This window comes from Bactrocera tryoni, chromosome 5 (assembly GCF_016617805.1).
Source record: "Bactrocera tryoni isolate S06 chromosome 5, CSIRO_BtryS06_freeze2, whole genome shotgun sequence".
Taxonomy (NCBI): Eukaryota; Metazoa; Arthropoda; class Insecta; order Diptera; family Tephritidae; genus Bactrocera; species Bactrocera tryoni.
Genome location: NC_052503.1, coordinates 4,776,920 through 4,792,386, shown reverse-complemented (window position 1 = coordinate 4,792,386; position 15,467 = coordinate 4,776,920). Strand labels below are relative to the sequence as shown.

The 15,467-nt window shown below is 38.0% G+C and overlaps 1 protein-coding gene across 1 annotated transcript; it reads right to left on the bottom strand.

Moving 5' to 3' along the window:
• Nucleotides 1-8,660: 8,660 nt before the first annotated feature.
• LOC120777733 (spermine oxidase-like) lies at nt 8,661-10,322 on the bottom strand. Its single transcript, XM_040109223.1, has one exon. The coding sequence runs from the start codon at nt 10,207-10,209 to the stop codon at nt 8,779-8,781; it is 1,431 nt and encodes a 476-aa protein (XP_039965157.1). The 5' UTR covers nt 10,210-10,322; the 3' UTR covers nt 8,661-8,778.
• Between the last annotated feature and the right edge of the window lie 5,145 nt (nt 10,323-15,467).

The following is a 15,467-nucleotide window of genomic DNA, read 5'->3' as shown; positions in this document are numbered from 1 at the left end:
TTGCTACTTAAGAGGAACCTTCCATCGGCTTCGAAGCAATTTAATTGAATGCATTCGACAATGAAAATCCATAAATTGCAATTTCTGCCCACACGCACAGCAGCACTTAAGCGCTCTGAAGGAATTAGCAGTTTTGCTTTCCTTCCTCAAAATTTTCAACATTGACCTCTCCATCGTTTGGCATGGCCTTTGAGCTGGGAAGTAGTCGAGTCGTTGCGGCCGATTGACCACACAGCTGTGGTGGGTACTTGTCCGACTTATTTACACTTTTTTAACGAGTAGCCGCACTCCTCAGTTGTAGATGTGCATGTGTACCGGTAGGAAAAATCTACAGTTTAAAAATTTTTCTACTTAATATGATTTTACTGATTTTTTCGCTGCTTTCTCACCTTTAGTTGTTGAGGCAATTGACTAAAGTGAGCCAGTTTGTATTTATATAATTATTTGCACAAATTTTCATTATACCGTAGGCATATTTATTGTAATTGAGAAAGCTGAACTAAAGTCCCGCCGATGGCAAATGTTGTGTTACTGACAGCTTTTCTACCGGTAGGAAAATAAATGGAGCTCGGCCGGATCGAGAGTGCAAATTTCAGCTGGTCTGCGTGCAAGCAAAGAAAAATATTTACTTGTGTGTGTGTGGGGGGGGAAAGTGTTTGATATGCAAAATGCTGGTATCTTCAGGCGACTATTTTGCCAACACTTAACTGTACATATAATCAACATACACATATATTTATGTATCGCTATCACACATATGGAGGCATTTTCAAGCATTCGACATTGGAAGTCAACGAGACGTCGTGATGGTTCTGCCTTACAGTCCATATGCCATGTGAACGATAAATGCGAAGCCTCTACTATTACTTATGTAACAACCTATACACATGCACATATACCTTTTTTATGTATGCTTGTGTGTGTAGGAGAATGTGCTGAAATTCATTTGGTTATTTAAAATTTCTATCTAAACTTAGCTCAGCAGCTGGACCACTGCCTCTTCCATACTCTGAAATGCGAATGCGTTTGAGTGTGTGGAAAAATGAAAATATTTCAAAGTTCTGTGAAATTCGAAAAATTATTGGGAGATCAGATAATTTTTTCTGTTTTCTATTTGCAATATTAATCACATTTCAATTGGTCAATGCGGTTTCTGGGGTGAATTACGGTAAAGTAGCTAGTTTTTTAGTTCAGTTTGCAATTATACTTGAGTTTATTTGAAGTGAAACATTTCCAACCAATTGGATGATATACATTTTGGAGAATATGAAATTCCATTAACTGACCGGGGGCAGAATCTATTAGGGTGACATAGTTGCTATGAAATCTCAACTCATTTAGGTTTCTAGCTATAAAGCATTTGCATAAATTAAGTAGAACACATAGACCATTCTGTTTATCAAGTACGTTGATATGAAATCGGAATTGAAGTTAAGAGTGAAATTATTTCGGATAATCAATTTAACTGAGCAATAGAGTCCATAATTGTGCTGACAGGTTTTATTTTTAATTATGCATAAACATTCATATGAACTGCTTACAACAAAAACCGAAATCGCAATTCTGTTTCTATTGAAACAGAATTTGGTAGTTTTCTGTTTCTAAGTTATTCTGTTTTATTTCTGTTATTTGCAGTTTTATGCAGAAATACTACTATTAATTAATACAAATAAAAACGACTACCTTTCTGTTAATAATACAATTTCCCTTCTAAAAATACTCTTAAACTTTCAAATTCTGTCAGGAAACAATCGTGGTAAAGTTTATTTTTTTAAATAATGAAAGAAAAATTAATTATCTTTCTGATTATGTCCTATAACAAGTAAATGTTGATTATAAGCCAGATGAAGAGATTTAAGCTCCTTTGGATATCCACTTATGTATATATACTCTTGCTGATGCGTTCGTTTTATTCAAGAGAATATCCTCCGTGCGTTGATTGCACTTTCTGTGCTGATAAATTACCTTTGGATTAGGCGCTCTGTTAAAAAATGCATATTATTATAACTATTAGTTTAGAAAAAAAGAGGAATTTTTTTTAAAAACACATCAAATGTTTTAATTCTGAATTATGATTTTAAATATTTACAAATTAACTGCGATTAATAACTTCAGATTACATTTATTTGACAAAGTGCCACGGCGTATACGTAATATTTTGAAACCAGTATACATATTTAATTCCCATATGCGATACTATTATATACATATTTGTATACACGCCCGCTAAAATGAATTCAAAGCTTCTGTACTACCTTTTATGCAACCATAACGCCTTTGCATTTTACGCAATAATTAATACTGCTTAAATATTTGAACATTAGGGTAAGCACATTTTAAGTAAAAAACGAAAGAAAAATATTTTATGCAAATGTTTTCAGAAAAGTAAAGAAATGTTTTCAGATTAAATCCACTTTCAAACTCGATTCGTAACGATATTAAACACGGGAAGACTAAATACAAAGTTTTTAATTAAACATTTATTTTCCAATAGAAATTTATATACGAGTATAACACCTGTATATTGCTGCTCAAATACTATAATATTTTTTGATATGAAAATTTCCTTCAACGCTTTAGAAATCCAAAATTCCTTTAGATCTTGAGATTATTAAACTCATTACAAACTGCAGCACCCTAATGTGCCTGCATGCTTAATTGGGTTACATCAATCCATTCATTGGACGCATCGTCTGTGACAACGATCATTACCGAACTGTCATTTAATCGCGGTTTAATTAAACCGCTACGAACGATTTTACGTTTATCGCATCATGGAATCGCTTTTGGTGTCGCACAGGCCCACGTGCGTGCAATAACAATGTTGTAAATCATGCGTGAAGCCATAAACGCAACTCCATGATTTTTCCATGTAAGTGTGTGTGTCTATGTGCGTATGGGAAGGTCGTAAGCCTGCGCTGCATTGGTTAATCATTATTTTAATGTGCTTGGTAATGATAATAATGTTGTCGATGATAAAATTACCGTATTTAAGTGTTGCATATCACTGTCAATCAGTGAAGTTCAATTGATATGTGCTCCGTTACACGGATGTTTGGTTGTTGTGTGAACCAAATTTATTGCATATGCGCATATATGGAATTTTATATTTGAGATAATTCTGTGTTTAACTTATAAATATGAATTATATATAATTATAGAGACATTTTATAACACCTTTATGGTAGTCGAAAAAGTCTTTTCGTATTTTGTCATTACATGTAGTTGCAGTCGTATATCTCCAGTGCAACCAATCACATTGTGTCATACCATATACTGTTGGAAAGATCCTCAGCTTCATTTGACCAAAAAAATTAAATGCCGGGAAGTTAAAAAAAAAAGTTACAGCTGTTCAAAAATGAGTGAAAATAATGATTCGCTATATTTTGAAATTTTTGTTTAAAAAAAAGGGAAGAATGCCACACAAGCCAATGAAATTTGTGAAGTTTACGGAGACGATGCTGTATCAGTTTTTATAGCACAACAATGGTTCCCTCTCTTCCGCTCTGGAAATTTCGATTTACACTGATGGAATAATGTCTTTAACGGAAAAATAGCAAAAAGTGGTCGACCAAAATGGTACATATACCAAATTTATACATATGTTATTAATTAAAATATATTTTGTTAAGATATATACATTTTTGGTGTAATAGCAAACAAATCAGACACCCAATTTTTGACTTCAGCGTTGGGATTGGAGTGCTGCTCAGCCAATGGGTGACCCACCAATGTAAACAAATGGTAAAAAGAAAGGGTCAAAACTGGTGAATACCGCCGGTGGGGTAGCAGCTCCCAGGTAAGTACTTTGATTGTTCCTGAATCGATTTTGCTTTGTGTGCAGTTGTATTGTCCTGTAATAAAACTATTTTGCCGAGTCTTCTGGCTTCTTGTGGTAGTTTTTCGATCAGAGCATGATTCAAATTGATCATTTATTGTCTGTAGCGATTAGTACCAATAGCTTCACCAGTTTTTAGAAGTTCATGATATACCACAGCCTTCTGATCGCACCATACACAGAGCATTGCCGTCTTACCGAATAGATCTATTTTTGCAGTCGATGTTGTTGGTTGCCCCGGATTAACCCATGATTTTGCTCTGTTTAAGGTTCTTAAAATAAATCAATTTTCATCCCAAGCAACAATTCGATGTAAAACTGATTTTCTTTCGTGTCTTTGAAGTCACAAGTTTTCTTTCGGGTTTTCATTTGTATTTCATTCAATTCATTTGGCAGCGATTTTTAATGCTTCTTCAGCATAGTTTTCAAACGGTTTGAAATTGTTTGTTGTGCAACATTTAACATTGCTGCCATTTACTTTTGACTCAAAGTATCATCTTCATCCAATATTGCTTGCAGTTCGGCGTCTTCAAACTTTTTTCTGGTCTTCAACATTCTTCATTTTCACATCAAAGTCATTATCTCTGAACCGATAAAACCATATTTTGCATGTTGTTTCAGATAGAACATGATCAACATATGCCTCGACAAGCATTCGATTCGACTCTGCAGCACTTTTCTACAATGACAAAATTTATTGACTCACTTCATACGCTAATTCGATGTGGAATCATGGGTAACAAGTAGATGCTATTACCACGCCTACAATGTAGGTCTTTCGGAGGATAAACGTCGAAATCGACTTAGCTTTCACATTACACTTTGAAAATTTACACCGAATGTTCTGAAATGGATAAATGACCTTCATTAATGCGCCCAACAGTGAACTACTATTTCAAAATGCCAAGAGTTTCCAGAGGGATTTATTGGCAATGACTTCCATTATCGAGAATGGCAACAGCAATGGAATGTGATGTGGCAAACCCAAAATACATAATGTTGACTGCTGACATTTCGGGACAAATATGGCGTCATTGACTGCAAGTGCAAATCTCTATACACAAATGTAGCGCTGTAATTGAATTCACGCACATAACCAGTAGCCGAAAACAACAGTAGCGCCAACCAGCGCTGTCGATTGCGTAGAGCAAATAATGATGCCGCATCGCAATGTCAACTGGCGTGTAAATGCCACGCTCAATTCCGGTAATTTAAGTACACAGCGTTTGGCGACACGCGGCGGCGCTTATAAAAACCGTTGGACGACGGCAATAAACAGTGTGCTCGGGCCAACAAGCTTCCCTATGAAAGCAATAGAAGGCGCTGTATTTAATTCCTGCATAGGTCAAAACCTATTTCAGCTAGTTGTCGGCCATTTTTGCCCACTGTGCCTAATGGTCGTTGGATATTTCAAATTTACAGTCCGCGAATGTCGCCGAAGCGTAGACACTGAGGGTGTCAAATGAGCAAATGTCATGGCAGAGCGGATTTCCTGCGAAAGCCAATGAATGCCAGAATGAAAATCGAAAAGCGTGAGCGAATGGGGAGGAAGGAGCGTATCAGTGGCAGCTGTTTTGTTGACACTAATGATGGACATAAATATGCCTTGGTCAGGTGAATTGCGCTTAACTGTGGTTTATGATGGTGTGTATATAATTTCAGTTTGCTTTTCTTCTCCTCTTTTATTTGGCTAATAAATTTAATGTCATACAAATTGTTGTTTCCAAACATAAAAATTACCAATAATTGTAAACGAATTAGCCAGAATGTAAACAAAATCTGAAATTGAAGCGCTAATGCTGTTTGTTTGACACTTCGCGTATTTAAACGCAAATATTTGAGCGACTTAATGAGTATGGCTTGATTATCTAGCGCTGCTATTAATGAGGTCATCAAAAACAAGAAAGAAATTGTGTTTCAGAATGGTTCTGGTTGATATGAGGTAGCATTTGAAAAAAAAATTGAACGCTAGCGGATACGAAATATTATATTTGGCTGCCTCCGATAGTTTCAGCTTTAAACTGTATTATAATCCGTTAAATCCAGCCAAGCTTCATAAACTTTAGTAAATTAGTTCTTTAGTAAGTCTAGAGGAGATTTCTTTGCGCTAGGAACATAGGACTCACAAAAAGATATTACAATTAGGAACTGAATATAGAAGTGCGCTCTTGTTCCTCTGAGCGCATTGACACCAGGAATACTAAGCTTCATCCACATAAATCATTCTCTGACGGATCTCAGGAAAATTGTTCGAGTTCAACAGAAATGTATTAATCTCCGAACTTTGCCATGAACAAAAAGTCCTCCAGTGACCAATAGTTTCCACACAGAATTATCCAATCGGCTCTTCCTATGATCTCTTTAAAATTCCAAACTGCACCTGCTCGAAGTGTGAGAGGCCCGAAATTCACCAAATTATTCGTTGCAGCCTTATCTCCAAACTCTCTGAGGCGGAAGTGAAAACCACTGGAGGCGACGTGCTTTCACAGCCGCAATTTTATGTTTGTTCCTCAACAGGGTGCTGCTACGACGCAGCTGTTGCTCATGCATTTGTACATAAATTTCTCGTTTGTCGTAAAACCGGCTCACCAACGCATGCCTGTATGTAGATATCTCCATAAAAACCGCATGTACTGTCGCACTTTCGTCGGTTTCCGTTTGCTGTTGCATGTCCGCTTCGTTGTTTGCCTGCTTCCGCCAATGTTGAGCTTTATGTGCGCCGCTCGCACTTTGCAGCCGAATGGCTGATTTAATGTTCGCGACATTAATGTCTGTATGTATTCATGCCTGTGAGTGTGCATATGTGTGTGGCAGACGCTTAAATCGAAATGCCAGAAATGTCCCCGCATGTATGTACGAGTATGTGTGTAGCAGCAGCGAACGAAAAAGCAAATAAACGCTGCAACAAATTATATGGCTCTCTTGATATTTAGTGGCCCAATGATTGCGGCACTTATCAGGCGGAAAATGACCCCAAACAAACCGGTTATTATTATTTATACTTTGCTCTTTATTTTTATGACATTTCAACACTCGTTATTTGCAGTCATTCATTCATCGCTGAAGCACCAATATCTGAGGCCCCAGAGCACTACTTGTGTACACCTTTTTAATGATGGAGGTCATGCATTTTTGATGACTAATTTTTATTTGATTGTACTTTGTGCATTTATTGATTTTACCTTTATTTTCAGTTTACGATTTAATGATTACATGCTTGATTTGGAAGCTAACAAGTAAATGCTTGAAGGAGTGATCGCACAAAAGTTACATACGATGCTAGAAAATAATGAGTTGTTTGATGAAATATCACCTATACTTCCCTTTAAGTTATTTGTTGCAGTTTTTCCTGTGTATTAAAACTGTTTTCCTTTCACTTTAAAAAGAAATTGCATAACATGTTTTTCGTGAGAAAATTATGATGTGAAAGAAAACACTAAAATTTTATCAACATGTGTTGTCTTTTTCTTTTGTTCTAATGCCGAAAAAATTGTCGGTCAAGTGTCCACCATCGCCCCAATTGCATATCTCCACCCGTCTATTCCAATTTTCGATGACCCAGTGCACCACTTCGACTGTAGCGCATTGAATGTCGTCTTTGAGCTCCTCCAGCGTTGCTGGTTGATTGGCGTGAACCTTTGGGAAACTACTCTTGAGACGTTATCTCACGTGATCTCGGCGTCCATTTTACTGCACCATCTCTTAAAATAAACAAGGCGCCAAACTTTGAGAGCAATATGTACTTATTTAGACGTGAAACATGAGGCGGTGTAAATAGGGCTTGTCCGCGTTGATTTCATCAAATTCATTTTTTGGGGAAAAAAAATCGATCAATATAAAAACGCTCGATATTGGAAGTTGCGGCATTTCCTGTTCAATTTTATAATAAGGCCGCCAATCCGCACCAAACGGTAAATTTTTGGCGATGCAATTGTGTTTCATTAGTCACAAGAGAATTTAACTTAATTAAATTTTCTGCTGTGAAAGCTTTGAAGCTTTACAGTTCCGCACCTGTGTCCGAGTTTTTTAGTTACTACGCAAGGTTAGGTTGGGATAAGTTGAAGGATTGATCCAAAATCTATGGATCTCGCTTGGACAGATATCGTCCTTTGCGTTGCTCATAAACTCTTACTATCACGATCCTCACGAAGCGACGAAGCGGTTTGAGCTAAACACAAATTTATTGAAGCGGTTGATATCAACGAGCTCAATAGGTTCGCCAAGGTGAGAAATTTCAATCTCAGTTTGGCAAAAGCCAGGAGGAAGTGACAAAATGATTCCACCTCGCCTTTCTCCATATTATTGCTAAAGCTATATCAAGAAGAGCGTCCAACAGAATATTCAGCTGCACTGTGGGTAAACCTATTAAATAGTCAGACCGCTTATGAATGAGGCGAGATTGTCTTCGCAAAGAGTCAATCGTTCGAAGCACCTCTTAAGGTTTACTCTCAGACATAAGGATCTCACAGTCGCACAAATACTGGTTGTTGACTAGCGCGAGCTGAGCTCCGTAGATGTCCAAAAGTTCAACGCCAGAACGCAAGAGGAGATCGGAAGACCGACACGTTTCCAATCGGATGAAAATAGGGCAAGGGTACCCTTCCTAGCAGGTTCATAAACTTTGCAGTTTCCGGTGAATCCGCTGTGACTGGGCATAGACATAAATAAACGTAAAAAAATGTTTTTTAACAAAGTAGTTTTATAATCGAACAAGATAAGAAACTGATTTTGGTCTCAATGTTGACAATAATTTTCAGAATTATCAAAACTGTTGACCAAAGTAAATAATTTCTCTTTGAAAATAGAAACTACTTATCACTATTGAGCAACTATTTATCAGGTTATTGATTACAATAGCAATCATAATAATTATCGCATTCGCCATCTAAACTATCGCTACGGTAGCCCCTGCACGTGCTTTCAGGGCTATCAAACTATTTTCACAAGAGCGGGTTGTGTTCCAGATAGTGCGCAATCAAGCGTTGCGCCTCTCGCCAACCGCTCTCTACCGCACCATGAACCGTCGAATAAAAGTGTGGATGCGTTGCTTCGCCGGCGAATTGCAATAGCGGCTTGCCGTCTCTTTCATCGAGGATTGGCGTCGCCAAGTCCGAGCTGCTAGTTCTTACTTCGTCAGTATACACGGAGCGGAAGGAATAACTGCCACGAAAATTGGGGTTACTGTGCCAGCGTGTGCGCAGAAATCTTATCGGTGTAGGCACTTCCGGTTTTAAGAATTTCTTAAAAAGCCACAGTAAAGCGTCGAACACCTCAGTTTCGGGTAGAGTTTCCATGTGTCGTGCATATTGACCAATTATCCAACCTTGCAGTAGGCGAGGTTGACACGAAACGCGATGAAAGTTAATGATACCCTCGAGCCAATGGTACTCCGTATTACGTAGCTCCGCCAAATCTTCCTCACGCCACAGCAGCGAGAAACCAGGCCAATCTAGCGGTACGAATGGTTCTTTGAATTCGAGGTAAATTTTGTTCACTGTACCCAGTTTGAGGCCGTCAATTGCTCGACATTTAGCCAGTGGCAGTGCTGGTGTGAATAACTTATGATGGATCTCCTTGAGAACACCCAACGAAACGGTGCAGATGACATGATTCGCTAAGATGAGTTCGCCATTCCAAAGGCGTATGCGGATTTCGCTTGTCGATGACTGCCATTGAATGTGTTCAACGCGCGCGTTGTATTGTATACGTTCATTTAAGAGTCCTAGATCGGATGCGTCTTCCCGATCCGCTTTCATTAAGAAACGCAGAAAGCTGCAAAAACCTTTATCTTTCCAATTTAGATGTAGATCGCCCTCACAATCCCGATACTCGTGTTGACCCTTACCGGATACCTCGAACAGATGATCGGCACCATCCATTGAACTTAGCTTTTTCTTGCAGTTCTCAAAAAATTCACGCGCTATTACCCTGTCGATATCAGGCATCGTCTGCAGATTGCGCCAAAATGCATCCGTGACGTACGCGCCTAGTGAACCCTCATAATATTTCAAGCCCACTTGTTGTGCTGGCTCTAAATTGGGGATAACTGCTCTGAGTCTATCGATCACAGCATGGGCGACCACTTCTTTATTGGAGCGTATGCACTCGAAGCCTCCTTCAATTTCATCCGTGGGCTGCAGCATATCCAAATCGCGCGTTAGCTCGTAGATTGCATTGCCCTGCTCGCCGTGACACCACTGTGCGCCCAAATCCACGACATTGTCCGCAAAGGGCACGGTGTGTATGCGCCCACCAAAACGATTCTCAGCCTCAAGCAGCAGAACATTTTCGAAGCCGGACTCCAAGAGGCGTGTAGCTGCAGCTATGCCAGCTGCGCCTGCACCGATAATCACAATACGCTTGGATTTCATAACTTTCGTTTTCGTTGACCTACCGTTTGTTACCGTTAAAACCGATCGTTATACGATTATGGAACTTAGGAGGGAACGAGCTACACTGATGGTTTCAATTCACGCGCTTTCAGTTCAGCTCCCACTGAACAACTAACTTTAGGCGACGCTGTTCAGTTGTTGAAGTAGTCACCTTAACGCTTGTCGTACTTTGATAATGAATATCGGGGTGGTAATGATTTGTTTTAGCTCGCCACTTATAGTGTGAGAGATCGTGAGAGAATTACTAGTAAATACCTATGCTTGAATGTGTGTAAAAATGGCTGATAAGGAATAATATATATAACTTAGTTTAATATTTAGTTTAAAAATTGAATAAAAACTTGCAACGGTAATTTGTTTATTTAACTGGCAACTCTCTTCAGTATGTACTATGTAAATATGCCATACACTCCGGCAAAGTTGTAGGTAATGAAGTGGTCATTAATTTTCAATCAAAACACCTAAAGTCAAAATAGTTAAGTAATCTTTGGTTTCCGATGGCTTTCATTCTTTGATTTTTTTTCAAAAATTATATACTCTGACCCTGACCTGATGAGTAATTTAATTTTCAAATATCCTGTTATATAGAAAACCTATTTAAAATTAGAAGTCATTATTTGTGAAAGCTAGCCACCCTACGTAAAATATAATTATTAAATAATTTCACAATATGTACTCAGAAACTCGAGTATGTTCACGCAACGTGATAAAAGTTGTTTTGAGACTCTGTCCAAACCGTCCAAACGTCACTTCGGAAGTTATTTAAGTGGAATGGCTTACAATGGAACAAACTACAAAACTTAAGCTAATTCAAAAAGCACTAAAATTATTATTATTTATTTTAAAATAAAAATTAAATATTTTTGTAAGAAGGTTCATATTTTTGAGATTTTGTCAATGTGAGTTTTCAGCATTTAAATCAAGGAATTTAAAGCCGTATATAAAATCAAAAATAAAAAACTTCGATTTTTCCTCTGAAATTTTGAGGTTATATTAGCTAAACCCAACAGCCTCCACGAGTTAATGAAAAATCATTTGAAGATGTGCTGATTTTATTAGCAAACAATGGTATGTAAACCTGCCAAAGCAGAGTAAGCAAATGAATGACTGATCGAGTATTAATAACAGCGAGTGCGTATGCTTTGATGGATCGCTGCAGAAACTCGAGAATAATGGAGGAAAGCAGACGCTGCTGCAACTACTACCATAATCACTTGCTGCATTGGCTGTCATGCATGTCACAATCATTCACTCAATAAACCCACTTTCCGGCTGTCACTCAGCGTAGCGTACATACATACAAATATACAGTTACTATGCGAGCGATGGTCATACGAGGGTCAAATAAGCAGCTACGTCGACAAATACTCGAATTTTTCCTGAATCAACAATTCCAAGGATTTTATTTACCCACTCAATGACAAGAGTGTGTGTGCATTCCTTCACCAGCTGTAATGCACACACACAGACCCTTAAATGTGAATGTCATAAGTGTGTAGTGAAATGATTTACCGACAAAAATGATTAGATACCAGCAGATAGCCAGACAGAGCTGAGTTGACACAAAGGATGTGGACGTTAAGGTTGTTCAAGTGAATAATAACAGAAGACACAGAAGATGGCAAATGATTGACAAGCGCAACGACAAAATGCTTGTTGATGGCCCGTAGTGGCGGGCAGGTGGACGAAGCAGGAACAAAGCCATAAGGCTGTTAATAATTCATGAGTTTTGACAAGAAATTATCACAGACATTCGGCGAAGCCGTCGGTCAACGCACTGTGAGTATATACGTGACATATAGTACATACATAGAGCAAAGCAAATACGAATTAAATTAGAGAAAAGAACGAAATATGAGAAGGTTATTCAGAAAGAAATATAGAAATTATTAGCATTATTCCAAATGCATTTAATTGAAGGGAAAATGAAGGGAAGAATTCAATTTAGATGAGGAGGCAGGAAGATTAGAGTTTTTCGGGGAATAATTCATTGTTAGCAAATGACTGTAGAAGTATTTATAGCAAGAGTACTTAGCTTTACTAATGTTATTATTACAATAATAAGTATTTGAGTGACACAAAGCATTCAATGGAGTTCGGGAAGTCGTCAAAAACTTGTCTCATGCGAGTCCACCTCTGTTGATGGCGATAGCATCGAAATAGTTTAAGAAACAGTACTTGAAAATCGTCTTGTTGGGATCAGAAAGATGGCCGAGAAACTCAATAAAATACCCAAATCTTTTGCAAAATCCACTTAGAGTAGAGGTCTCCGAACAAGTGCTTGACAACGTAGCTGAGGACCGTACACTCGTCATTCGCACCATTACTGTTGACAAGACGTTTGCTTATGAATATGACGTCGAAACTGTCAAACAATCTAAGGAATGGTGCTCCAAAAAAATAACCTAAAGTGAAATTAACCAAAATTCGCTGAAGGCTGCCCAGCTGAGGTTTAGTAAGTAAGTGTTGGTAAGCTTGCATTGCAATGGCTCAAGGGCCTACTATGAAGGCCCAGTCGAGGTTAGGTTGGGGTTAAGTTAAGAGGTCGATCCTAATAGGGATCATTCTTGGACAGCTTAGAGCGCCGTTCCGTAGTGGTATCTAAAACTGTTTATTGTTATATATAGGATTATGTTTCAACCTCAATCTTGCAAATGCTGGACAAAGTAGAAGAAATTTAATGGAAATTTCCACCCCATCCTCCTCCACACAATGTTGGCAATTAGCGATTGCGGCAAGATGAACTTTGCTAAGGGCAAGTAGTTCACTGCTACGCTGAAAGTATCTCGCTGTCGTAAAGAAGCAGGTTGTCGACCAAAGCCTTCTAAGCGTGAGAGAGGTCCATTGGTTAGTGCTAGAACGTAAGACCCTAATGACGATCCAACGCGATCCCATTTCGATGTTGGCGGGGTGTTGGCCTACTCTGTCTAGTTAATAAAATTTGCAGCTGTCAGCAATTTCGCTATGACGAGGCACTCAAACAAGTCTGATGATGAAGTAGATTGATGCTGAATCTAGTGATGACAGACACCACCTGACTAGCTTTGAGTACACAGTTAGCAAGCTTAGCGTTGGTATGTTTACCTCCATCTTAATAGCAGCCACTTCTGCCTGAAAAATATTACAGTGGTTCGATAGCCTAAAGCTAAGACTAAAAAAGATAACTTTACAGCAAATTCTGCCATCAACTTTTCCTCCTAAATTCGAGTTGAGGTCAAATTTGATGAGATGATGATTATATTTGCCATTTAAAAATATCCTTTGCTTCCATAAGTCTCGTCAAATGCTGCTATCGTATTAGTTATTAAACATACAGTCCCTTCGAATAAGAATGACCCCACTCTAGTGGCATTAATAACGGGGTTTTTAATAAAAGCTCTACAAAAGTTTTTTTTTTTTTAAATAAAACGGTTTGGGATATCAATGAAATTCTTTATTCCTGTAAAAGTACATTCGATGCCATTATGTATGGAACTCGACTTCTTTTGCATGGCCACCACGGGCACGCTGAGCGTTAGCGATTCCTATTCACAGTAACGTGCCGGTCTTGATCATCACGGAAGAAGTACCCGGAAGAGCCCATAAACCACGCTTAACTGTAATTTATTCGTGATGCAATGGTGACTCATGGAGTACGTGTGGATTGTTGCCTGACCAATATTTTGCTTATTGATGAAGGCATTCAAAAATTATCCTAGACGCTAAAGATGATTTTTCGATGAAAACCCGATCATTTTCAAGTTGTTGCTCAGCCCAATTCACGAACATATAACGATGCTGGTGGTCAAGCGACTTCAGTTCATGCGTTAATTTCATCTTCTAAGGATGTAGACTTTTCGCAAAATTTGCCACAACGACGTCACAGAGATGATGAACCCTTGAGAACGACGAGTGAGAGACTGATTTGGGTCTTTCTCAATCGATGCGCTAGCAGCAGCAATATTCTCGACAATTTTTACTGTGAATGTGATTTCAAATTTTTCCACTAGACACTCAATGGTTGATCTGGCGGGACGATTATGACAACCATAGATTGGACGTAGCGCTCTTAAAGCTGTGGCCACTGATTCCGAATTTCGGTAGTAAATTTTAATAATCTAGAACTCGTTGTTGGATCGCATATACTTATTTCCATGATAAAATGCAAACCTTACTTAAGAGAAATGTCAAAAGAGGGAGAAAAAACATGGCGTCGTTTGCTGTCCCTATCGGTCTATTTTTGTACCGCTCTTTTGTAAACACCCTCTAGAACTCATTAAAGGAACTGAATACTTACAATGAATTTCTGGAAATGTGTCCTGCTGTAAATTCGTTAAATCTTTATTCCAACATGTATAATCATAAATACTTACATTTGAACATATGTACATATTATTCAACGAAAACAAAATTTCCACGTTTGTTGTTTAAAATATACATTCGCCTTTTATTGAATTGAACAATATTTTGCGTTATATCGAACGTAAAGACTTAGTGAATAACGGTTAAAAGGAAAAGCTGATATGTGTGCTACACAAATGCACTTCATCAATAAAGTTGATGAGTGAACTAAGACGCTGCACTGAAGGAATTATTTGAGTTTCGAAACCGAAAAACTAATAATAAATGCTTACAACTAAGCACTTGCTAATCGTTTTGCGGATGCCAGGCATCCTGTTAGTACACATAGATACACAGATATAGAATATGTATATGTAGATATGTAGTAGTTTAGATTTCATTCGGCATAAGCAGCTGCGTGGACAACCGCAAAAAATACACACTGGAGTGCCCGGTTTTGTTTTCAAATTCAATTTTTTTTTTGTTTTGCCTATTCGCCATTTCCCTCTTTTGGTTACATGATTTTGAAAATTCTCACTTTCTTTCTGTTTGACCACAAGCAGCAGCTTCGCAAATTCAGCTGTCTATGTATGTAAGTGTATACGTTGAATACATTGCCAATACATGTACAATATAAATACATATAATGCTTATACATACATACAAATATATAATTAACGTTTATACAATTCATATTCAATAGCAATTGTTGTTGCTCTTATAATGCATTTACAATTTTCGTTTAGACAATTTAGATCAGTTTACGCTCAAATTGCAGGCCAACAACTCTCGGCTGGTTCTAAGAGAAAATTCCATTTGGTTTCTCCTTTTCTAATTGATGTGTGTGTGTTTACCGAATCTAATTAAATTTTAGTTTTCAATATTCTCACTTATCACTACTCATTTTTACAGTTATC

Bases quoted from the DNA above. Each gene is read 5' to 3' on its own strand.
- LOC120777733 (XM_040109223.1), bottom strand. From the start codon at position 10,209: ATGAAATCCAAGCGTATTGTGATTATCGGTGCAGGCGCAGCTGGCATA.